This window comes from Stenella coeruleoalba, assembly GCF_951394435.1.
Source record: "Stenella coeruleoalba genome assembly, chromosome: 5".
Lineage (NCBI taxonomy): Eukaryota > Metazoa > Chordata > Mammalia > Artiodactyla > Delphinidae > Stenella > Stenella coeruleoalba.
Genome location: NC_137150.1, coordinates 133,394,471 through 133,418,156, shown reverse-complemented (window position 1 = coordinate 133,418,156; position 23,686 = coordinate 133,394,471). Strand labels below are relative to the sequence as shown.

The window sequence follows — 23,686 nt, the reverse complement described above, 5'->3', positions numbered from 1 at the left end:
CGGTTGTCATCTCCAAGTTTCAAGTGCTGGGGCCCATCTCTAGTCAGACACTGAAAGTGGTTCCTGAGCCCACGCTGGTCAGACACTGGCAGCTGCTCCTCCTCTGCTGCTTCACGCTTCTTGCAGCTTCTGCAGCACGTGGGCCAGCCCCTACTGCTGTGCCCCTGGGGTCCCATGTCAGCCAGGTGACTGGGCTGCACAGAGTCCTTCAAATAGGGCCAGGTTGTGCTCACCTGCTGAACTCTTAACAAGTACTTCCAGCGTGTGCATTCGGACTTGTCTGAGCCCAGTGATTTGGCCTACAGTCCCACCCTCCACATTATCCTACTTTTAAAGGCAGTAATGTTTTCTGTAAAAGCTTTCAGAGAGATTATTTCCGAAAAGATGCCTCTAGTCTAGAATCTAGAAAATCTAAAAGCAGTTACTCTGCTAACAAGCATTCATTCCCTCAGCCCCACTGAGCACAGAGGTCCCCATCAGAGCCGTGCACTTCGCAAGGGAAGGCAGCAGAATGGCAGCTTTCTCAGCCAGCCGGGTGCACAGCCCCCGAGAATGTCCTCTGAACCAAGGAATGGCCAGGAGTGTCTGCACAGAATGGAATCACAGGATTTTCTCCCATCTTGGGAGCAGGTATTCCAATGGAAGGTACACTGATGGTTAGAAGTCACTGCTCTTTGGGGCTTCCCTGGTGGCGCAGGGCTTAAGGATCCACCTGCCAGTGCAGGGGACACGGGTTTGTTCCCCGGTCTGGGAAGATCCCACATGCCGCGGAGCAACTAAGCCCATGCGCCACAACTACTGAGCCTGCATGCCACAACTACTGAAGCCCGTGCACCTAGAGCCCGTGCTCTGCAACAAGAGAAGCCACTGCTCACCACGACTAGAGAAAGCCCGCATGCAGCAATGAAGACGCAACGCAGCCAAAAATGTAAATAAATAAATAAATGCAAGTCCCTGATGTGTGGCAGAACTTCCGCCCATTGGTCCTGCCAATTAAGGCCTTTCAGCCAGGCTGAGGGAGCCAAACTTGAAATAAATCTTTTTGCTTCTCTGATAATTACAATTATCCTGAAACTGCCCGAAGAGATATCTCAAACACAACCTGGTGTACATGCAGCCACCATACTTGAGGTCATAAAATACATCCTGACAGGACTAGAACATCTGCACCCACAGTGAATGTGTTACTTCACTGGGGTAGTAACCCTTTCCCAGACTGTAGAGTGACCTAGTCGGGAGTAATAACCACTCTACAAAACTCGTTCAACAGGAAGTTTCATAAGGGGATATGACATGCTGTCCGCACTGTGATGTTCACTGCTTTGCTCTCTGCAACAGTAGACGAGGTGACTGAGAACGTACCTTGGAGCATTTGGGGGGTGTACGTGCAGGCCTCTGCTGTTCCAACCCATGAAGTGCCCCACCTTCAAGGCTCGCTTTCCACCCCTGTAAATGGAAGAAGCAGTAATGCCCACTCCCAGAGTAGCTGCGAGAGTGAAGCAAGATTATGATGAGCTTAGTACCAGGTCTCACAGATGTAAAGGTGTCAGCAAATGGTGCTGGTTACTAAGGTCCAAAGGCCTCTGACATCTCTGGGCCATCTGACCCCGGGGGTTAAACACTGCCCCTGACAGGTAATAGTCACTCAAGCAAGGTCATCTGGCAAGTCATTCTGCCTGCCAGACTCTCCTGTCTTCAAGAGTCATTCAGAACTCCTGGTTCCTACTAGATCATTAGGATGACTCACTCCATCGGTCCTCCAGGGAAGTCTCTCCCCAGTAAAATGCCCTTAATCCTGACATAACACCCCTAAGTGAAGGATGCTCTGCAGTTTTCAAGGCCATTTCATGTATATCGTACTAAGCTTTGTAACAGCCTTGTGGTCCAGGTGGGACAGACGTCACCCCACTCTACAAATGAGGAAAGAGATGGACGGGCCTTAGAGATTTGCTCAGGACCACGGGCTTGGATGGCTAGTGGGACGGGTCCCAGAGCCCAGGTCCTTCACTACTCCTGCCCCCACCTCTGCCCCATTTTGTGCTTGTTCCAGCTTGTCACTGGCCACACCCTGGCACATGGTCCCTCATCACTGGAGCCAACAAGCCAAGCTAATCTTAGGTGAGTCCCTGTGTCCCTTCCCACTTTGTCCCTAAGATGCTCCCGATTCACCCCTTAACCCGGGTCAGCTCTCCCCTACACCTTCCCTCCTGTGGGCCTTGTTAGAGAAGATAGAGTGGTCCAGACAACAGCCATCGCAGGCGCCCATTCCTTGGTCACCCTCCAAGTGTTTGGACAGCAAACTGATTCTCTTCCCAGAACTACCTCTGGGTGGACAGGGGCAGGACGACGGCAGCTAGGAAGTCCTGCAGGGCAATGAGGGACCCGGGGCCACATCCTAGGGCTCAGATCAATGTGCCCTCCATCTGCCATGACATTTCCCTCCTGGCTGTCACGTTGCTGAAAATCTGGGCTCCTCCTGGCAAACCAGCTCCACAATCGCCTAACATGTCCACTGACAGAGACACCACTTTGGGTTCCGCGGTTCTTTCCCAGGAGCCGGGAGTACTCAGACTGGTGTGTGGCCCCAGTATCCAGTCACCTAACTTTCACCTGGACATCTGGCCACCCAGCCGGGGACTACATTTACCAGCCTCCCTTGAGATATGTGACCACGGAGCTACGTTCCAGCAGATGAGAGGAGAGGAAATGATGTGTGTGCCTTCCCGACTGGCCTCACAGAACCAGGCACACAATTCCCTTTCCCTCTGGCTAGATGTGGACGAGACGGCGGGAGCCGGAGCAGCTGCACTTCAAGGTAAAAGCTAAGTGATTTCAAGGCCCTGCCAGGCCTGACTTCGGACCTCTGGGCTGTTAACATGAGGGAGAATAAACCTGTCACTGAAGCCACGGGATGATGGGTCTCTAAGTCTCAGTAGCTGCGTCTGTAACCCAGCCAACACTCTGGTTCACCAAGACTCACCTGCCTTCCTCCTGGCTTGCTTCCTGATGGCAGCAGGGCTCACACTGCACCAGACAGGGCATCACACACTGCATACCCCTGTCAAACCACAAGTTTCCAAGATACGTGACGGCTGATAGACAAAATATCTTTGGGGGTAATACTGCCCATATCCTTCAGAATCAAACTCAACAACCTCCCTGTAAATTAAGCACATAGAAATGGGGGGAAATGGTGAAATGCTTCAAACACTGCCTTACATGGTCATCAAAGATTAACCCAGAGATCTGTGGACAATGATATTCTTCACGGCACTTTTTTACCACGGTGAAAATTTTAAAGCAGCCTCAACATGTAACCATTCAGGATTCTTTTTAAAAATTAGGGTAAACTGGAATACATTCAGGCAATGGGATACTATGACGTTCTTAAAAATCAAGTTGTTGAAGAATGGAGATAGGTGATAGATAGATAGATGATAGATAGATATAGATAGATGATAGATATAGATCTGATTGAAAAGAAAGCAATCAAAATGTAAGTGAGATGATTTATGTAAATTGTGTAATTGAACAGGGCCTTGCATAAGGGAATTGTTCAAGTTTATTGGTTATAAACAGTACAAGAGCATCTAAAATGCATATGCAATGCACACACACACACACACACACACACACACACGCACGCACAGAAAAATAACAGGAATAGTGTGCATCAAAATGCTAACATTTATTTTTGTGTGGAAGAATACCCCATTAAGTGATTTTATTTCCTTTGTATTTTTCTGTGTTTGCTGAATTATCTGCATTAACAAATATTACTTCTGTAATTAGAAGGAAAGCAATAGATATTCTAGAACAAAATATTGCCTTGATTATGCTGGCTACTAAATGTAGTGAAATAGGCAATTATTCAACATGTTTCATACCAGTGATTCACTCCACCCACCAAGGGGGACCTTGTCAATCTTGCAGAAGACTAGGTGTAGTTTGGAAAAAGTACTTTATTTTCTTTGTTTTTCAATAACGTTTAATTTATTTTTAGAACTTCAAATAACAACCAAGAAAATGGCCTAAGATTTTTTATGTTTGTCAAAAATGGGGCCTACTGGTTTAAAAAAGGCAAAGATTTGTTGCTTCAGAATCAGTCTTTTTAATGTGCTATAATAATTCAACTAGTGTCCAAGCCAACCAGCGAATTTAAGGGATTTGATCATATTTAGATAAATCAGTGATGAAATAAGGAGGAATTACCTTAAAACCAGAACTGAAGAAAATGCTAGAGCTTTCCCATGGAAATTTAGGTTACAATAAAATTCTGTGTTGGTTTGCTAATTCGACCCAGAGTTAAGTCAAAGTTCTGAACATGTGGAGTTTTTGTGTTGGAAACTTCTTTGGGGAAAGCCCGAGGAATCCCTCTGAATGCCTCTGTAAGACAATATTCACTTTTGCTTTCCCCTCACATCCCCTGGCATGTCTCATGATACACAACATAGAACTTCTGAAATTCTCAGAAGTACTTGGTACAGGAAATCCATTTCTACTTTGTGCTAACATTTGTCTGAAGAAGATGTGGGGGGGGTTGAAAGGGTGGTTGGTTTGGTTTGGTTTTTTATGTTTCTTTTTGCATAAATTTCCTTCCACAACTATAGCCTTGTCTGTGGGAAAAGGAAACACACAGGAAGAGATGCCATTTGCACAGCTGTCAGTCTGCTCAGAAAGGAGGTGGGGCAGAAAGAACCCAAATCAATCCACTGTAACAGGGTTGGTTTTTCTCCTTTTATTCATGAACTATGTGAATTTAAACCATACAGGTCAAAATGACCAAAGAGTTGTTTGAAAGAGATTCTTCTTTTTAGATTCAAGATACACAGGAATAGCCATCTGTATTGATGTTGCTACTGGTTTAAAGAAGGAAAAAAAAAAAACTCAGTTATCATAATCTTGACCAGTAAAATTTAACATTTCTTACATAAATAAGGTGCCAAAGGAATGCTCAGACAGCAAAAGTAACCTCAGCTTCTTTCAAACAAAAAAGAAACCTAATGTTTTGGCCCTGTTTCACCAAACCTTAGACAAATACGTAATTCTACAATTTATAATAGTGTCTAGTAATTTTTGGAACTCCATTGACATTACACATCAAACAATATAGTCTCCCTTTGATGGGAAATTAAACAGTACCATTATTTGGCAACAGAAGTATATTACAGTCAACAGGACGTCCATCAGGGGTGACTTAGTCCCACCCCTGGGCAGGGCTGTAAGGGGAGCAATATGCCACCAGCACTGTGACCCATTTGTCACTGGAAACACAAAGGACTCATGTCAGGATTGATACATTCTTTTCTAAACAGATGAAGGCTAAGTGGAATGGCCTGAAGCAGTCACTACTGGGCAGGACCCCACATCCTCTGGCTTTTCTTGACCCCAGACTTTTGCAACAACCAGGGCCCAAAGGGCGGTTGACCGGCTGACTCATTCCCACTCACAGCCCTCTTGCCACACCAGCCACGAGGGCTTGGTGCCCAGGAAGAAGGCCAGGACTTACACTGGGTGAGTGGACCAGAGCTTGTCCACTTCTGCTGGCTGGCTTTAGATGGCCTTCCCTGGCCACCTTGAACAAAGAGATCTCTAAACAGCTCCATGTTTGGAAATGAAGTCAGTTACATCCACATGGACAGTTCCTCAAGGAGATTTGCAGATTATTCATATGACAAGAGACTCCAGGAAGCTTCCAGAAATCACAGCTCCCCACACCCCTGAAGTCCAGGAGGTCACTTGGACTCCAGCATTTGCCAATTTCAGGCATGTCGAAAAAGGACTTTGACTGTTGGTTGACATTATTAGGAAGCACACAACTTGTTGAAAACCGAAGGCACGCACTCCCCATTTGTCCTTTCAAGCCATGGCCCTCAACTTTCCACAAATGGTGATCCACATGCAACACCCCCAGATCACCAGGAACTGGCTATTTTCGCCACTTCATCATTCCCAGCTTGTTAAGGGAGGGGTTGCACTCAGGGGGTTGCCACCTCCTGAAATGACCTCTGAATGTACCTCTCAGGGGTTTAGACCTTGAGTTTCACAGGATTTTCCATTCCATCCCTCCCTAGGTGGCCTGAGGGGACATTTCTGGTAGCAAAGTATAAAAAGTCTGTGCCCCAGAAGTAGCCTGGACCTCTGACCCTTTTCTGGGACAGGGAAAAAGAGGAAGGCCTCTTGCCCAGGGGTCTCCATCATGGACACAGGCACCTAGGAGGCTGCTCTGTGCTGCCTGTTCTGTGTGCCAGAAACAGCTTAACCCACAGAGCCCCAAACTTCATCCTTCAACCCACCCAGCAGTGCCATAGGTGAAGACGGTGAGGATGCCCCAGGAAATTTCATGCAAAACGCAAACACCAAAGGGATGTGCTGAATCTATCCAGAAAGAGAACTGCAAAGGGTGAGCCAGGGTGGGTCAGGGGGTGGCCTCCCTCCCACGCCAGGAACTCTCTAGAAGGATGGTTAGGTCCACCCAAGATTCCTGACCAATATGCCAGAACCCATGGAAGCTTCTGGAGCACATCACACAGATCTGATGGGAAACAGGCTCTCAATCCTCCTGTCCTACCTGTTTAATGAAATACCTGGGTCTCATCCAAGGTCATGGCTAGAAGGTACTTATCAGTTTATCACAACACCACCCACTTTATTTAAATTCATCACATTCTATGCCCCTCAAAAATGACTTCTTTGAATTTCTAACGTACGCAACTCGGATTTTCTTTTTAATATAAGAAATTTAGTTGGGTTGAACCCAAGTAATCTGATTAAGTATTTTCTACTCCTGGGATAGGTTTTTAATTTTTTTTCTATAGTTTTATGCACTTAAATTAGATTCCTAAAATACTCTCATATACATACAGAAAAATAATCTCTCAATGACAAATCACATTTTACAATAACAAGTTAAATATTTATAACAACAGAATCTGTGTTAGCTTATGCAACATTTAACCATAGCCTCTTACACGCTATATGTACATTTAGTCATGGACATTCCCATAAACATACAGCAGAGATTTCTGGACAGACCATTTAAAGAGCGTAACTTTTTCACTTTATGTAGTGGAATTCTGCATTTTTCTTAGCTGGAAACTGTATAAAACGCAGAAAATCAGAAGCTAAGAACTGATTATCATACACAGGACATTTTTGTTGCAGATTCTCATCTGTTTACATGTATTTACACATATATTGACCACCTATAGATGTGAAGGTACAAAGCTGATGTAGCTAAGGCAATAGGACTGAATTGTATGATTGATTGCCAAGTTGTCTATCTAGGCAGGGCTATGAAGGGGTAAAAGAAGTGGGTCAGGAGGATACAGACCTCAGCCTGCTGGGCTTCAGCAGACAAGATCTGAAGTTGGTTTTACAGTCCAAAGACACTTGGGCTATTGGCAATGTATGTTTTAAATGCACGTGTTAAAATAAATATCATTACCAAAGATCTTGCTAGAATATCTACTTTCCAATAGTGAATATTTAGCAGATGACATTGTAAGGATGTTGATTTGTAAAATGTACACCAAAATGTTCATTCATGAAAACTAACGTTGACACAATATTACTTAAATGCTTCTAGAAAACACTTCTGAACTTTCAGTAGTCTGGACGATCGCACTACACGTAGGAACAAAGCTATAATTTGCTATTTCGTTCAGAGCGACGCCATCAAATCGATGCAAGGTGAATTTGATATTTCTGTTCAACTTTCTGTCAACACTTTTACTTAGCAACCTTTATAATCCCAGACAGAATCGGGAAACATAGACGGGATTATTGCTCTGTGTGTGTAGAAGTGAAATCGATTTGCAAAGACAAAGCAGAAGTGCAAAGGTTTTGGAGCATCCAGCCGAGTGCTAGAAAACGCTAGCGAAAGAAAGTAACAATAACCACACGGCAGGAGGGGCAACTCCGTGGCCAGCTGCCTCCCTGGCACGTGGTCTTCTAGAACTCGAGGCTACTCACGCAGTGGGGTCATTCCTCTCTCCCCACATCACCCTGCTCATGGATGGGATCCCATGGGGGAGAGCCCAGCTGGGAAGCTGCTGCCCCTCTGAAGCAGGAGCCCTCCAGACACCTGTGGAGCAAGGGACCAGCCTGGGCAGGGTGGCAGCGGGCTTCCCTCTCTCCAGGGAGTGGAGATGCAGGTGCAACGTCCAGCCCCAGGGGAGGGGGCACTGGGCACTACCCTACCCCCGCCAGTTCCCCATTCTTGTTACCATCACCTGGATGGTCACTTGAAAGGCAGAGGCTGGAAAAGCCTCTCTGTCCTACCAGCAAAGAGGAGACAAGCCCCCAGTGGATGACTAACGACTGAAAGGAAGGGTTTTATTTCAAATCAGTGGGTTAAATGGTAAAGGCTTGGAGGCCTCTTGGCACACATGGCCTGCCCTGGACTTGGAGCCCGGAGACCAGGCGCATCTGTCAGCTAGAGGCTTGGGTCCAGTACCCTGTGATTGGTCCAGACCATCTGTGCCTTTACAAAGTAAGAAGCCAAAGGTGAAGCCCCACTTGCTTCAAAAACCAACTGAAAATACAGTGTGACCAGGTCCAGCTTCACGGGTGTCCAACCTGTGCAGTCACATGGGACCCTGTGCTTAAGGGGGCCTGCTCTTGGTTTAATTCTCTGCTGTGATCACCTCAAAATTCTTCATAATTTTGAACAAGGGGCCTCACACTTTCATTTTGCACTCAGCCCACAAATTATGTAGCGGGTCCTGAGTGTGACTCTGGGAGGGTCAGACCAACCTGTTTTCCTGTTCAATCCACATATCCACTCATTCCTCCCGGTGCACATGCAAACACACACACGCGCGCGCGCACACACACACACACACACACACACACAACCCATGCAATGATCTGCATGGCCCCAACAGTCCTTTTACATCCGAAAGCCCAGAAGTCCTAGTCTCCAAGTAGAGACTCTGCTATCCAATCCAAGCAGAGGGGACCTTACTTCTAGAACCCTTCTTGGGGAGAGGGCGCCTCACCCAGTGCACCCGCCCCGCGTCAGCCCAGCAGTGGGTGGACACCTCCGACTTGCAACTAAGGCCCCTGCTGGGATGAATCTCAGGGGCCTTCATCAAAGCAGATGCAGAAAAGGCAGGAAGGCTAAGAACCCTTTATAGGCCCAACCCCAGCAGGAGAGAAAGGCAAAGTGTCACCAGGTACCCCCGGGGGTGCTGGGTTCGAGTCTCACGCTGGCTTCTAACCTTCCCCCCACCCCTTCCGTCTCAGACCCAGCAAGTTCGTTCCGTGATTTACACGAGAGCAATGCCCGGGAGCTTCAGTAGGTGGAGCCAGCGCCCTGGGATCCGCCAGTGGGACCTGCAAGTTTCCAACAGGGAGATCGCCCCCTAGCGGTGACAGTGGGTATAACGGCAGCTGCTGGTTCCTCAACCAGGCACTGCAAAGACTCCACCAGCACCCACCCCTTTTCTGGCTCCTGCATCACTCTCTTTGCTCCAGGCCCCATTCTGTTTAGACAGAGAAATGGGAGGAAATAAGGGGTTTGAGTATGAGAGGAAAAATGCAAAGGAACTCAGTTTTAGGAACACCGCCGCATAGGAATGTTATTCTTTTCAACGAAAAAAGTACAAAAGCAGAGTTCCTAGAAGAAAAATATGCATTCTTTCCACTGCATAAAAAGAAACCCTGGTTACTGGATAATTCTCAGTAAATATCAGAGAAACGTTCAACTTCTTTCAAGGCTGACCACGTAAGCCCACTTCTGAACAGTTTATTTGGTGGGCTTTGAATCCTAAAATATTCACTCTATTCAGATGATTTTAACAATGTAGGCTGGTATAGAAAGTAGAACAAAATCTTATTAAAAAATGACTCACAAAACACCCTGACATACACTAGGGGCAAATTTACCCTGAAATATGACAACCACACGTAGTGATGAACAAGTTATTATGTGGGTGTTTTCTGGTTCCCCGGGGCCAGATTAAAGAGGGTTCCTTTCAGTGGAGGAACTGACTGAACATGCGTGTCACTGAAATAATTATTTGGAGGTGGAGATGAATTTTTACAAGCACTGGCTGTTATTCAAATGACTTAAAGTTAGATCTACAATTAGTCTGTGAAAGCCACAATGGCAGGCCCCTCTTCACCACCTCCCAGCCCCTCGGATGGTGTTTTGGTCCAGAATGGGGACTCCCTGAATGAACAGCGCGCTATTAACAGTGCTGACTGTGTTACTGAGAGGCTACAACCCAGAGATGGGACTTTCCAGCTGTTGGCATCTGGGGTTTAATGCTTCCAAGATAGGGAGCTATTAGAAGTTTTCTATCTTTCATGTGGCATGAGTTTTCCATGCTTATCAGGAATAGATTTTGGTTCCTAAAGATAGCAGGTTATGTACCTTAGCTGAGCCTGGTGACCTACAAACATATCCTGGAACTGACACAATGCGGGGTGAAGAAATGGGAGTTCTAGAAGGTTCCTTTCCTCTAGCTCAAATAAACAGCTGCTTTCCAGGTGCAATAAACATCCCAACCACATTGACACAATACTAAGTGGCCCCCATAAAACATGGCTCAGGGCACTGCCAGCTGAGTCTTGGCATCAGATCTGAGCCATTCCCTGCAGTCAGGAGAAGCCCCTGAGTGCAAAGAGAAGGCGGTATTAGTTTTACCAGATACCCCTTAGGGTGGCTCAGGCCACAGCATCTGAGGGCTTCACTGTGTCACTGATTCACTGATTATGCTTCCACCTGGTAGGAATTAAAGTTCTAATCCTAAAATCCAAACAAGAATATCCAGCCTCATCTGTTGTCATCTCCTCACGTTCTGCACAGGAAGCTCTGAACTTTCAAAGCAAGTACATCTGGAGTAGGCAGACCCAATGCTAACCTCACACTAACTTCGAGTCTGAAATTACCCTGCCACCTCTGAAGTATGCAGGCGTCCATTTCAAAGTGCTAGTGTCCGCTGCAAAGCTCATCTCCAGCCTCAAAGAGAAGGGAGAATGCAGTGAATTGAAATAAAATGAAAAACTACTTGCTGTTCCCAATGGAAATTCTTAAAATCTTTACATACACAAAACAAATATTCTTCTTGAGAATCAAAAAGGCCCAACCAATTAGGAAAAAATTATTTGGAGTAGAGATAGAGAAGTCTTTTTCTGCTCATACAAAGTACTGGCAAACTCTAAAACAGACTCCAAGGACCTCCTTTTAAATAGAACCAGAAGACTTCATTCACTCCCCTTTGTTCTCCAGTCCCATCAGATTCTAGAACACCCCTGTTCTGTTGTGGTCAGTGGCTTTACGCTTGCACCAGCCAACTCCTGGAGAGACAGGAGTTTGGGGTACCAGGTCACCGGGACAATGCAAGTGAGCAATTTATCCATTTTCCGATGGAATTTTTTTCCAACTAAATTCAATGCCACTCAACCAGCTGAAATCAGTTACTTTCATAGACTTAGGTCATGCTTAAATTGTTCAAAAACCAAAGGAGAAAAGAATGATCCTTTTAACATGAACGTTCTTTGGGAGCATAGCTCTCTCCTCTGCCATCAGAGGTCAGGGGCACATAGGAAGCCTCGTCCCAGTTTCTCAAGCATCCGTGGAGACCCCAGCCTAAAAAGGTCTCTCTCTGTGTGTCAGGCCAGCCCTAGGTCTGAATGAAGCCCAGGGCACAGCCCTGTGAGCAGAAAGGGCCCTGGCTGGGCTTAGAGGAGGTCAGCGTAGCTCAGAGAAAAGGGAAGCTTGTGGGGGTGTCTAGAGGGCTGGGGTCGGAATGCCAGGAGGTAGTGGCCTGGAGAAACCCTGTGTTTCGAAAGCAAAGAGCTAGGGCTTCCCTGGTGGCACAGTGGTTGAGAGTCTGCCTGCCGATGCAGGGGACGCGGGTTCGTGCCCCGGTCCGGGAAGATACCACATGCCGCGGAGCGGCTGGGCCCGTGAGCCATGGCCGCTGAGCCTGCGCGTCCGGAGCCTGTGCTCCGCAACGGGAGAGGCCACAACAGTGAGGGGCCCGCGTACCGCAAAAAAAAAAAAAAAAAAAGCAAAGAGCTAGGATAGAAAGTTATTGGCAATGGACATTTCATCTCTATGAAACACAGCCCGGGCAGCCCAAAAGGTAGAAGGGAAGGACTAGAGGTCAAAGAATTTGAGACTCCACGCATCACCCACATTCCTGTATCTCACACATGACTCACGAGTCACACCTGGATCTGAGGGCCAGCCTAACTCATCCATAAGGAGGATCAGTCACCTCACAAATTACCCCAGTGAGTACAAAGGACAAAACTGCTACCCTGGAGGAGCACCTAAAGGATGCCCAGTATAGCCACTTGGGAAAAAAATTCACATATTGCTTCTTCATGCTACATTAATTCCGATAATGGGACTCTGCGGGTGGGGGACCTGGTGGACCTAAAAAGGTGACAAGATGTTTGTCATTGAGCCCATCGCATCCTCCCTACATGAACCGAGATGCCCGGCATTCACACGCAAAGAAAGCCGATGAAGAAAAGGGAGAACAGAAAGAAAGGGATTGGAATGGTGACCCAATATGACCCCATTTACACAGGTAACCCTTCTTTTTCTACCATAGTAATATGTCCTTCTTCAGAAGTACACTGAACAAACTGTATGTGTTATAGAATAGGAAAGCATGATTGGTAGGTCTATTCATAGATTTAATTTAAAACAGTTTCCTAACAACATCAAAAAATATAAACTTAAAGTATTTGAACCATGTCTGCTGCTGGAAAGTGGTAAACGAATGCATGCTTGAAGTTGAACCTGGTCTCTAAGGTCTTCAGTTGAGAGTTTCTAACTAAAGGGTATATCTGCTTGCTTCAAAAAATACTTATGTCTGTTGTTCTTGATACAAAAGTCTACACTATCTTTAATAAATAAATAATAGAGTGTTTCTTAAAAGTATGAAATGTAAACTTTGTTGCCTTTTCTGACACACACATTTTAAAAATCGCTTGAACAATGACAGGGCTCTTATGGGAAAGGATGACACGACATATTCAGTTCCCAGCAAAGTGGGTAGTTCACTCTGCCACTAGGTTGATGCTATCTTCAAAAAGTGTTTCTACAACCCTAATTAAATTCTAAGGACCTGCAATCAAAGAGAACGCCATCTCACACAGGAAAGCTAGATTCAAGGACCGAGAGAACGCGCAAAGAACATTAGATGAAAACCACGAACTGGGATGATGAGAACATTATCATGCAAACAAAATACGGCCCACGCTTTTCATTAGCAAATCAAGTTCTTATGTGGTTAAGCAGCCTATCTCCTGGCATTTAAGGAGAGAAACTCAAAGAGCACGAGCCAGACTTGGCACGTGTTCATACACTCCTGACTGTCAACGCGTCATGTATTTTTCCGTTACTGAGAGGTTGCTTGTGTTACAGCAGGGTTTGGGAAGGAGTCTCAGGTCTTCTTCCCTGGAACTGAGGGGCTTCCATGCTTCTCGGGTCTCTCCCCCACCACGTAAGAGATTTCCTCCACCGATTGTCACTTCTCCTTCTCACACCTTGGGGATGACTTTGGGGGGAACGTACCAAAGACATCTGCAGAAATTTCCCATGATAATCAGGCAGGAGTAGGCTCAGATCTGGTCACCAACAACTACTCTTGTGAAACATCACAGGACCTCCAAGCCAAGAGAGCATTTTCCAACCGGGCTGGCAACCAGGACCCCATAATGTCGGAAATTAGCCTTTCAGGTGACCTGCAGTGATCTGATCCAGCAGAGTATAACTTGGTAGGTAACCACCTTCCTTAACCACCTTCCAAGCGTGCTGGAAATCAGAATCAGATCACCTGATAGTAGCCAGTGATAGTTTTCATTGACGTCTAGCAATAAAAGACCTGGAGGAGACTGGAAGTGCTCTAACAGCACAACTGCTGGAATCTTCCATGGACCAGCTCTTCAAAGAGCTAGACCAGTGTCTGATCAGGCGACCGTCTCCCGAGTGATCAGATGCAGGGGAGCATTTCAATTAAGGTCCCAGTGGGAGAATAAGATTCTGAAGCAATAACAAGATCATCATGATTATTTCTAAACACACCAAGGACTCAGGCATCATAGGTCAGGGGGCCTACCTGGAGGCTGGTGGAGGTAAGAAACAGGAGGATTACATGAGTTCTCCAAAAATACAGACATGGCATTTATAAATCTATTTTACAGTAACCAGACCCAAGCCTCAGGCCCAGGGATGGGGCAGACTCCCAACCGAACGTAGCTAGGGGCGATGGGATTTCAAAGACCCTGGAAGCCATGATGAGTCCTGCAGTGAAAACAAAGGAAAACACAGTTTTGCTTCACAAAATGGGAAATTGTTTAGGGGGCAGGATTGTCAAGAAGTATTCCCAGAAGCTTTGAGGGTCCTGTCTTTGCTGTCCTATTGCCCTGTGGCTGAACGCCAAACAGTGGTCCTCGAAAAGCAACACCATTTCCAGACAGCATCCGCTGCCTCAGGCTGGAACGCTGCCAAGCACACCCTGGGCCGGCTCCCTAGGGCTCATCAAACAACTGCAGGTCCAAGCGGACCACGATCTCTCCCGTGGGAACTTCATGCAGCAGGAGACACTTTGTAACTGGACCCTTGGAACCCTGGTCCTTCTTGATGTCAGCCACGCGGATCTCTGTCCGACCCAAAAAATCTGAAAGGAGAAACACACAGACCCTCCTCAGAGAGGATGCCTTCTCTTCAAGGCAGGTACTTGGCATATGGGGAATGTCCCAGCAAATTGTTATACTCTTCCTTCTTCCAAAAGGGAGTTAGGTCAGTTTCCGAGAATCCAGGGACTACAATGACAGCATAATTTTTATTTTCTTAATTTTTTTAAATAAATTTATTTATTTTATTTATTTATTTTTGACCCCATTGGATCTTTGTTGCTGCGCGCGGGCCCTTTCCAGTTGCGGCGAGCGGGGGCTACTCCTCGTTGCAGTGCAGGGTCTTCTCATTGCAGTGGCTTCTTTTGTAGCAGAGCATGGGCTCTAGGCACACGGGCTTCAGTAGTTGTGGCATGCAAGCTCGGTAGTTGTGGCTCGGGGGCTCTAGAGCACAGGCTCAGTAGTTGTGGCACACGGGCTTAGATGCTCCGCGGCATGTGGGATCTTCCCGGACCAGGGCTTGAACCCTTGTTCCCTGCATTGGCAGGCGGATTCTTAACCACTGCACCACCAGGGAAGCCCAGCATAATTTTTAAATGAATTGAAAACAAAAAGGTACCAGGATGGGGATGAAGGAGAGCCCAGATGGAGCTCAAAACACAGACTTTCCTCACACTTGAGGACCCCCAAAGGGCTATGAGCTTCCTGGGAGGCAATGCAGAACCAGATGTCCTATCAGCCGCACAATTTGCAACTTACATGAAATTTAAAGAAATTGCCCAGAAGAAAGTCAGCTATTTCTGGGACAAAAATTGGACAGTAGTTTCTCCCAGGGGTTGACCCAGGAACATGTTTCGCGATGTTACACTCCTTTTCGAAAAGTCAAGGATGGTGAACAAGGGCTGGTCCTTATAATGCACCACTGTAAGTGCCAGAGAGCAAACTCGAGGGGGTGGGGAGGAGGTGACAGCACGGGAGCTGCGTGCTTCCAGCCATGCTCCCAGGACTATCTCAACACCACTTTTTATCAAATATTGAGTCAGTATGAGAATGGACGTGAGCGTGTTTGAAACAATTTTTGACGCTGTGCAAATGCACAAGGGTGTTAAACGGGCCTCCAGACCGTTAACATGAAGGGCCTCCTTCATTTTTTCATTCAACGATTAGTTTTTGGAATATACTATGATCCAGGAACACTTGTACAGGAAACAGCTTTTCTTTCAACAGTTAAAACCTGGGCATTTTTTCTGGTGGAAGATACCGGTTTATTTTTCCCCTTGTGCATTTCATGGAAATGATCTTTGAAGTAAGAACAATACTAGGATTTGCAATTTAAACTCTAGTGGAGCTGCCATTGTGTCGTGGTATTTCACTACTAAAATAAATCCAACGTCAAGCCTTTATTTATCAGAATAAACACTGCCAATGAGGGACTTCCCTGGTAGCTCAGTGGTTGAGAATCCACCTGCCAATGCAGGGGACACGGGTTCAATCCCTGCTCTGGGAAGGTCCCACGTGCCGCGGAGCAACTAAGCCTGTGTACAACAAGTATTGAGCCTGCGCTCTAGAGCCCGTAAGCCACAACTAGCGAGCACACTCACTGCAACTAGAGAAAGCATGTGCGCAGCATGGAAGACCCAACGCAGCCAAAAATAAATAAATAAAATAAATTTAAAACCAAATTGCCATTGAAACACGGTGCTTCAGAGCCCAGACTTATGAGTCAGATCGGTCTGGTCATGTTCTAACATCTAGCCAGCTATGTGACCATCTCTGGGCAACAATTAATAGTAACTAACTCACAATGAGATAATTCATATAAAAGTACGAAAAGACAAAAGCCACGTGAAGCAATTTAAGCCTTGCACAGATCATGCCTGCACTGGACCCTCACTCCTAGCACTTAATTTTATTCCTTTGAATATAATTAGGTTGAGACCGCAATCTTTAAACTTACTCTCTTATTTTTGTTGCGTTGAGGAAGGGAGAGAGAAGTTTCTCAGAATCATTGCCAGTCCCATTTTTTTTCCAGGCTCAAGCAGAAACAGAAAGTTGGTTGAAGGGATGATGCATCCAACACGATCCCATCCCTTTAATTAACCAGAAATGTCACCCAAAGAGCACTGATTGATTCTGCCACGTTTTTTGTGGGCTAATGTTCTTCTTGCTCTACTGGCTAATTTTATGAATTTTCACCATAGCTTTTAGCCAAGGATTAAAGAATTGGGTGGAGGCTTTGTGGTATAGCTCTCTCTGCATTTACTTGCTTTGGGGAAACACGGGACCATGGTCTTTGTCTAGGGCAGCTGGACCACTCTAGACCAAGCATGCTTTGTCCACCTTCTCTGAGACAACCTGGCATCAGTGAAGGCCTCTTTCCAAGGGATGCTGAGTTTTGTCTAATGCCAGCCTCATCTCTCTGGCAGGAAGCCCAAGAAATTCTGGGCACCAAGTTCCCAGGTAGAAAATATTTATCCATGAAAGCCAAGTGACAGCGAAAGGGGAAGGGTACCTCGGGGCCGCTTTTTACTCACCGTCTGGAGAGAACTGGTCCCTCTCGAACACGGTGATGCAGAGGACCTCCTGCTCCAGGTCTTTGATGAAGAACTGGCAGTTGGAATTCCACTTGGGATTCAGAGTGTCCTGGATTGTCTTGGTGATGTGACACTGGGAGCCCATGGTCACCTCGCAGTACGGGTTACTCTTTCCTAGAGGGAACAGAGCCTGCTTGACTCCCGCCTGCCGCCCAGCTCTTCTGGGTGAGCGTGGCGGGGTCACAGTCATGTGGCAGCTGTTCCCGCTACACCCCTCATTTTGATCTCACTCCAATGCCACACTTAATAAGCTGCATAAAATGGAGAATCCAGGCGGAAACTCACACAATCCAGCATCACACTTAAAGTATACTACTTAAATATTCATAATACTTAAATAATTACATTAGTGGGCTTCAAAACTAAGCCTTTCCTGTCTCCTCACTTTAGCCCTAGATTGTGTCAAAACCACAGTCATCCCTCAGTATCCACGGGGACTGGTTCCAGAACCCTCCACAAATACCCAAATGCTCAGATACTCAAGTCCCTTAGATAAAATGGTATAGTCTTTGCTACCCACATCCTCCCATATACTTTAAATCACCTCTAGATTACATGTAATAACCTAATACAATGTAACTGCTATGTAAAGCGTTGCCAGTGTGTGGCAAAATCAAGTTTTGCTTTTTGGAAATTTTTCAAATTTTCTTCGAATATTTTCGATCAGCAGTTGGTTGAATCCGCAGGTGCAGAACCTGCAGATACAGAGGGGTTGACTGTACTGTGAAAGGGCAGCCACTCAGATCTTTCTCGAAAGCAAAACGGTGGAAAAGAATTAAAAAAAACCTTTTTTTTAACAAGTGCTACAAAAACCAAGTCTGGAAAGAAATTGAGGATTATGGAAACAGCACATTTGTTTTAAAGCCAGGTGGAGGGGATGCAGAAAAGGCTTCCACCACTAATATGTGATAGAGGGGGCCTCTTGGGTCCTTACCGTGTGACCGACAGGGTTTCAGTTCAATGCCCTCAACCACGTTCACCATCAACCTTCCAATGCCTGTGGCCCTTTGGGAACGGACTATGACGGCAAGAGAAACAACACAAAATGCTCCCGTTTAGGATTTGCTGCCTTTCTGGTTTGCCTCATGATCTGTCTTATGCTCCCCTGCAAGAACAATTCCCCACCCCTACTCCACCTTGAATTCTCGCTTCCTTGATCCTGTAATCTGCCCTCCACCCCTCACCTTGCAACCCGCTCTCCCTCTTCCGCGTGCCTGCCCCCTCAGGCTCTCCCCTACCCCCAGGCCCATCTTCCAGCTCTAAGGGTATTAGGCACAACCAAATGGCTCTCTGCTGCCACTCTGCGGGATCCCGGGCCCCTCTGCTCAGCGATGTATTTACCCAGGTACGCCTTCTCCCGCTTCTTCTTCTCCGTCTCTATGTAGAGTTCAGAAGCAGCTTTGATTTTCTGCACCCAGGCGGTCCTTGGAAAGGGAGAGACAGAACGGTGCCAAACAGAACTCAGGCTTCAGGTCTGTACAAATTCAGTTTCTAGGACTCTGCCTTGCTCGTTTGATTTTTACAACAAAGGCTCAGCAAAGAAAGTCTGGTTTTATGTCACATGGTGCTAATCATGATTTCTACCATGCACAACGAAGGCACGAGTGACATTTTTACTGATGTACTCAAGACCTGAGTTTGCGTCCCCATGGAAGAAAATCTATGATGATAAATGCTGCCCTGGAGGAGATGTTGGCAACAACACCTCTTCCTTCCTTCTTGAAAAGCATCACATATTTGCCTAATCCAATAAGGCCAGAAGGATTTCTCTTACTAAACCATCCAAGGAAAGAAACCATTTCCCAGATAAGGAACCACTTTCTGTGAAAGAGCACACACACGCTGGGGAAAGCATCTTGGCTTTCCCCAACATCTTGGCGTGATGTTTTCGCCTTCCTTTTCCTGAGAAGCATATGCATGACGACTTTAGCCAATTTCCTGCTTTTTGGCACAAATGCTCTTGGAATGCTGTAGGTCGTATATCAAGTTCACCCTTCAGAAAATAATCTGTTTCATTTGGCTCCGGGGCAGAACCTTGAAGAAGAGATTAAAGCAAAAATGCCCACAGTTCTAGGATCCAGAACGTCTGTCCAGGGGAGCCAGCTGAGGAGGGGATCAGGATTAGGTGGTCCTATTCATCCCCAAATCACTTTCCTACTGGTTTCTGCCACCTGGGAAACCTTGGGAAATGAGATGCTCCATTTATCTCAAACTCTGAAAATTGCTTTTTAAAACATTCTCAAGCAAAATTCATTTCAATGTCTTTTACTTTGCAAAATTCATGCCATGGGTCAAACTTCCGAGAGGCTCTAGAAAAACGTATTAAGACCGCTCCACCCTCATGCCCCCACCCCACCTCCAGCCAGAGGGGGTGGCATTGCAACTGAAGGAACGTTGGGACCTGCTGATTAATTAAATGTCCCACATCTGTCCTACACCTGGTGGGACCTGGGCGCCCAGTGCCAGTGAGGAGGCAGGTCTTACCTTTCGTTTATGCTTTCTGCTCGGAGGGTGTAGACTCGGTCAATGTGGGAAATGTGGAAGATGGGTTCATCCCCGGAAGGGTCAGTGGGCAATTTTACTAGAACCTCATTTAGGAAAATAGGCTGAAAAATAATGCACAGCCATTACAAAACCAGACTGGGGGCCGTGTATTGCAATAAACTATGAGTACGTGTGTGTGCTTACGTGCACGTGTTCTAATAAACTAGACTGAGGGTGAAGGGTGTGTGTGTGTGTGTGTGTGTCTGCGGCGGGGGTGGGAGGATGTTTCAGTAAACTATACCAGAATAATGATTCTGTGTTCATATTAACTTTCAGATACTGCAAATTATAAATATGGATTTCCCCCCTCCGTTTTGCAGGTATTTTTAGAGTCCTCCAGAATAAGAACGGATGGGTCTGTTTTTCTCATAGTATATCCTAATCAGCAGTTTCCATCAACTCTACCTCCAAGCAATTCTCTCCAAGTTGTTCATACAAAGCTGCTAGTGGCTATCTACATAAGTACATTGTGCTTTTCCCCAAAATAAAGCTAACTGCTGCTTCAGAGAAAATTCTTCTGTGAAAATACCCACACAGAGACAAGTTTAGAAAAACAATATCCCATGACACACAGACACACAAACACAGCCATGCACGTAGAAGCAGACCAAATAAACAGCTTAGGAAAATTCTCTACACGTTGACTATTTAGACTGGCTTTTGCTGGAAAAAGGTGAGGGGCACAGATGTTCCAAACAATCTGGAGAAGTTTGGAGGGAGATCTGGGAATGTTCGGGAAGAGGGTGCTTGAGTTCTAGTCTCGAACTTTCCCACACCTGCCACACTAGACCGGGAACCCCACCAGGGCAAGGCATACCTTCAACACATCTGGGGGACCCACAGTAGCCACTTGACAGCTAATAGATGTTTTGTCAATGGATTTGAGCGTCGTTCCTTTTCTGATACTGCTGGACTCGTGATGCTGTGGTCACCCTAAATCCTGTCTCAGCCCCTGCACTTCCTGTATGCCACAGCCCCCAAACCCTGCTGAAATGCTCCTTTTGGAAACCTCCTCCTCCCCCCAAACATCAACCCTGATAGTGCACTCTAGAATCAAACTTACGGTTTTGTACATTTTATACTGCAGGTTTGATTTGGGGCTGAAGACTTTGTCGGTGCCCGAAGAGCCCAGGGGCTTTATGATTTGGGTCAGCAGGAGGAAGTCGTTGAAGAGGAAGCCATACAGCTCCTTGTTGCTCTTGGCCTTGTAGAGTTTCCCACTGTGAAGAAACTTGCGTGGCCCCAAGCAATTGGTCACTGAATTGAACACAAGTTGCTGAGAAAGGAAAACAAAACCCAAAGAAGACACGATGAAGTGAGGTCATTTTTTATGTTTGTTTTGTTTTGTTTTTCTGCATCTGAAAGCATGGGTTCCATCAGAATCTGAGGCCTGTAACTTAGGCTCACATCAAGGACTGCTTTGAAAACTTCAGGCAGGGACTTTTGGAGCCAAGAAGTCAAAGTCGTGGTTCTGGAGGTTCCACGTGTCAAGATGATCTTTGGCTATAATTCCAAATGCTTTTCCTTGAGGTCTGCTCAGTGTCTCAGGGCGACTGCTGCTTTTCTCCCTTGTGTTTATTGGGGAAACTGGCCAGCAGGAAGAAAACACCCAGCCCTCTCCCTCCTTGACGGGTATGTGCTGTGTGCAGGCTAGTCCGCCGGAGGTGGCGTGAACCAGCTCCAATGATGGCCCTGCACAGGCTCAGACAGTCCTACGCGGTTCTGGAAAGCAGCAGCGACTCTCTCTGTACAGTTCTACAGGACAAATGCTACTTTCCCAGGCGCAGCTTGAGTCCAGGCCCCTACCACATGGGTGGACTACAAAACTCAGTGGTGCTGACAGATGCCTCGAAGCCAAGCAGAACAGACACTGTCGGTGCCCATTAAATCTCACCCAATTCAATGGTCCTGAAAATGTGAAGGGGCCAGGCAGCTCTCTTCCTTCCACTCCCCAAAACTTGGAGACAGATCTAAGTGTGGAAACGCAGCTCTGTCATCCCCCTGGGCTCTATCATCTCATGCTCTATCATCCCCCCCCCCCGGGCTCTATCATCTACTGTGAGCAGGTTCTAAAGGGGCAGGGGGAGACCGTAGAAGATATGACCCCACTAAGGCCACCCTTTTGGATAGCAGGGGAGAGATTGAGGGAGGGGAAGGCCACAGCTGTGCCCAGGAAGTGATACGATCCAGGCAGGAGTCAGAACTTCGGGTCTCCACCTGCCCACACTTGGGTCCCAGGGGTATCCTCCATCCAGCAGCCTTCAAGGCTGAGGCTCTCTCCAGAGCTATGAACCCTACAGACCTCCCTGAGAAGAGTATTAATGAAGAGGTGACAGTTCACAACACACATTCCCCAAGAGATGCTGCTGGCCACCTGTCTGCCTCCAGTGTGGGAGAAAGAATCAGTGGGGCCTCTATGACCAGAGACCTATAGGCAGCAAGGAAGAGTGACCAGTCCACTCTGTTCTCAGGTACAAGGAGGGACGAGGGCCTCTAACCTCCCACTGAGGTTCTGAGGGAGCCCCAAAGACTGAAGGTGACACCACAAAGAGAGCCTTCAAAGGATGTCAATCTAGCCCTTTTTACTCACCAAGAGAGAGTTCAAGCCACTTGGGGGCAATGAATCTGGCAATTCACTTGGATGACATAGAGTTGATGTGGTTTATTCACACTCAAAGGTTAGAGCCTCCAACTGGCCAGGCTAACACTGAACATATGTGAATTGGGAACAGACTTGATAGCTCTTGATCTTAAGACAAGAATGCCAAAGACGGCATTTATTTGAAACTTAATCACCGGTGTGTGTCCAGATCTGGGCCAGGAAACAGAAGCCAACACGGCCCCTCCCCACGATTGTGAACCCTGACTGTACAGACAAAACAGACCATACAGAAAGCTAGTGTACAACAGCCAGGAAGGATCGATCACTAAAGAAGGACAACAGTCTATTTCAAAGAGGGTATATACATCCCAAAAAAGCAAATGACAAGAGTTTATTTTATTCTTAATGTTTTGAGGGGTTTTTTATTGCTGTGCCATGTGGCATGCAGGATCTTAGTCCTCTGAGCCCATGCCCCTGCAGTGGAAGTGTGGAGTCCTAACCACTGGACCACCAGGGAATTCCCTATTCTTAATGTTCTAAGATGAAGACACAGGCCTCACTGAGTCCCGTGACTGCAGCCCTGAGACTCAGGGAAGGACCCCTTTAAAAGTGCACAGTGAGGGGAATTCCCCAGCAGTCCATTGGTTAGGACTCTGTACTTTCACTGCTGGGGCTGGGTTCGATCCCTGGTCAGGGAACTAAGATCTTGCAAGCCACGCGGTGTGGCAAAAAGAAAGGGAGGAGGGAAGGAAGGAAGGAAGGAAGGAAGGAAGGAAGGAAGGAAGGAAGGAAGGAAGGAAGGAAGGAAGGAAGGAAGGAAGGAAGGAAGGAAGGAAGGAAGGAAGGAAGGAAGGAAGGAAGGAAGGAAGGAAGGAAGGAAGGAAGGAAGGAAGGAAGGAAGGAAGGAAGGAAGGAAGGAAGGAAGGAAGGAAGGAAGGAAGGAAGGAAGGAAGGAAGGAAGGAAGGAAGGAAGGAAGGAAGGAAGGAAGGAAGGAAGGAAGGAAGGAAGGAAGGAAGGAAGGAAGGAAGGAAGGGAGGGAGGAAGGAAGAAAAAAGATAGGGAACGTTGAAAAAAAAAAGAAAAAGTGCACAGTTGCACTTCAGCCTGGCAGATTCAGGAGCTGTTCATGTCCAGTGTCTTCAGGATCAAGTTAATGCTCCTTGGAATGATACACAGCCCTTCCTTGCCCTGGTTTCAACTTGCCTTAAAGCTTATCACCTGTCACCCTACATTGCTCACCGAAGTCCTGCACAGGCTGTGCCCTCCACTGAAATGCCCTCCCCCTGGATTCTTTCCTGGAGAGGTATCTTCATCCTTCAACACCCAGCCAAGTGTCACCTT

At 46.8% G+C, this 23,686-nt stretch overlaps 1 protein-coding gene across 1 annotated transcript in view; it reads right to left on the bottom strand.

Annotated features, from left to right (window-relative positions):
• Window positions 1-12,700: 12,700 nt before the first annotated feature.
• Window positions 12,701-23,686, bottom strand: part of ITSN1 (intersectin 1) — a 231,899-nt gene continuing 220,913 nt past the window's right edge. Inside the window, exons 34-39 of the mRNA XM_079923189.1 lie at window positions 20,806-21,018; window positions 19,683-19,804; window positions 18,540-18,622; window positions 18,133-18,216; window positions 17,139-17,312; window positions 12,701-14,648 (exon numbers count right to left, since the gene is read on the bottom strand). Coding sequence (XP_079779315.1) covers window positions 14,500-14,648; window positions 17,139-17,312; window positions 18,133-18,216; window positions 18,540-18,622; window positions 19,683-19,804; window positions 20,806-21,018 — 825 coding nt within the window. The 3' untranslated portion in view covers window positions 12,701-14,499. The remainder of the gene's footprint in view (window positions 14,649-17,138; window positions 17,313-18,132; window positions 18,217-18,539; window positions 18,623-19,682; window positions 19,805-20,805; window positions 21,019-23,686) is intronic.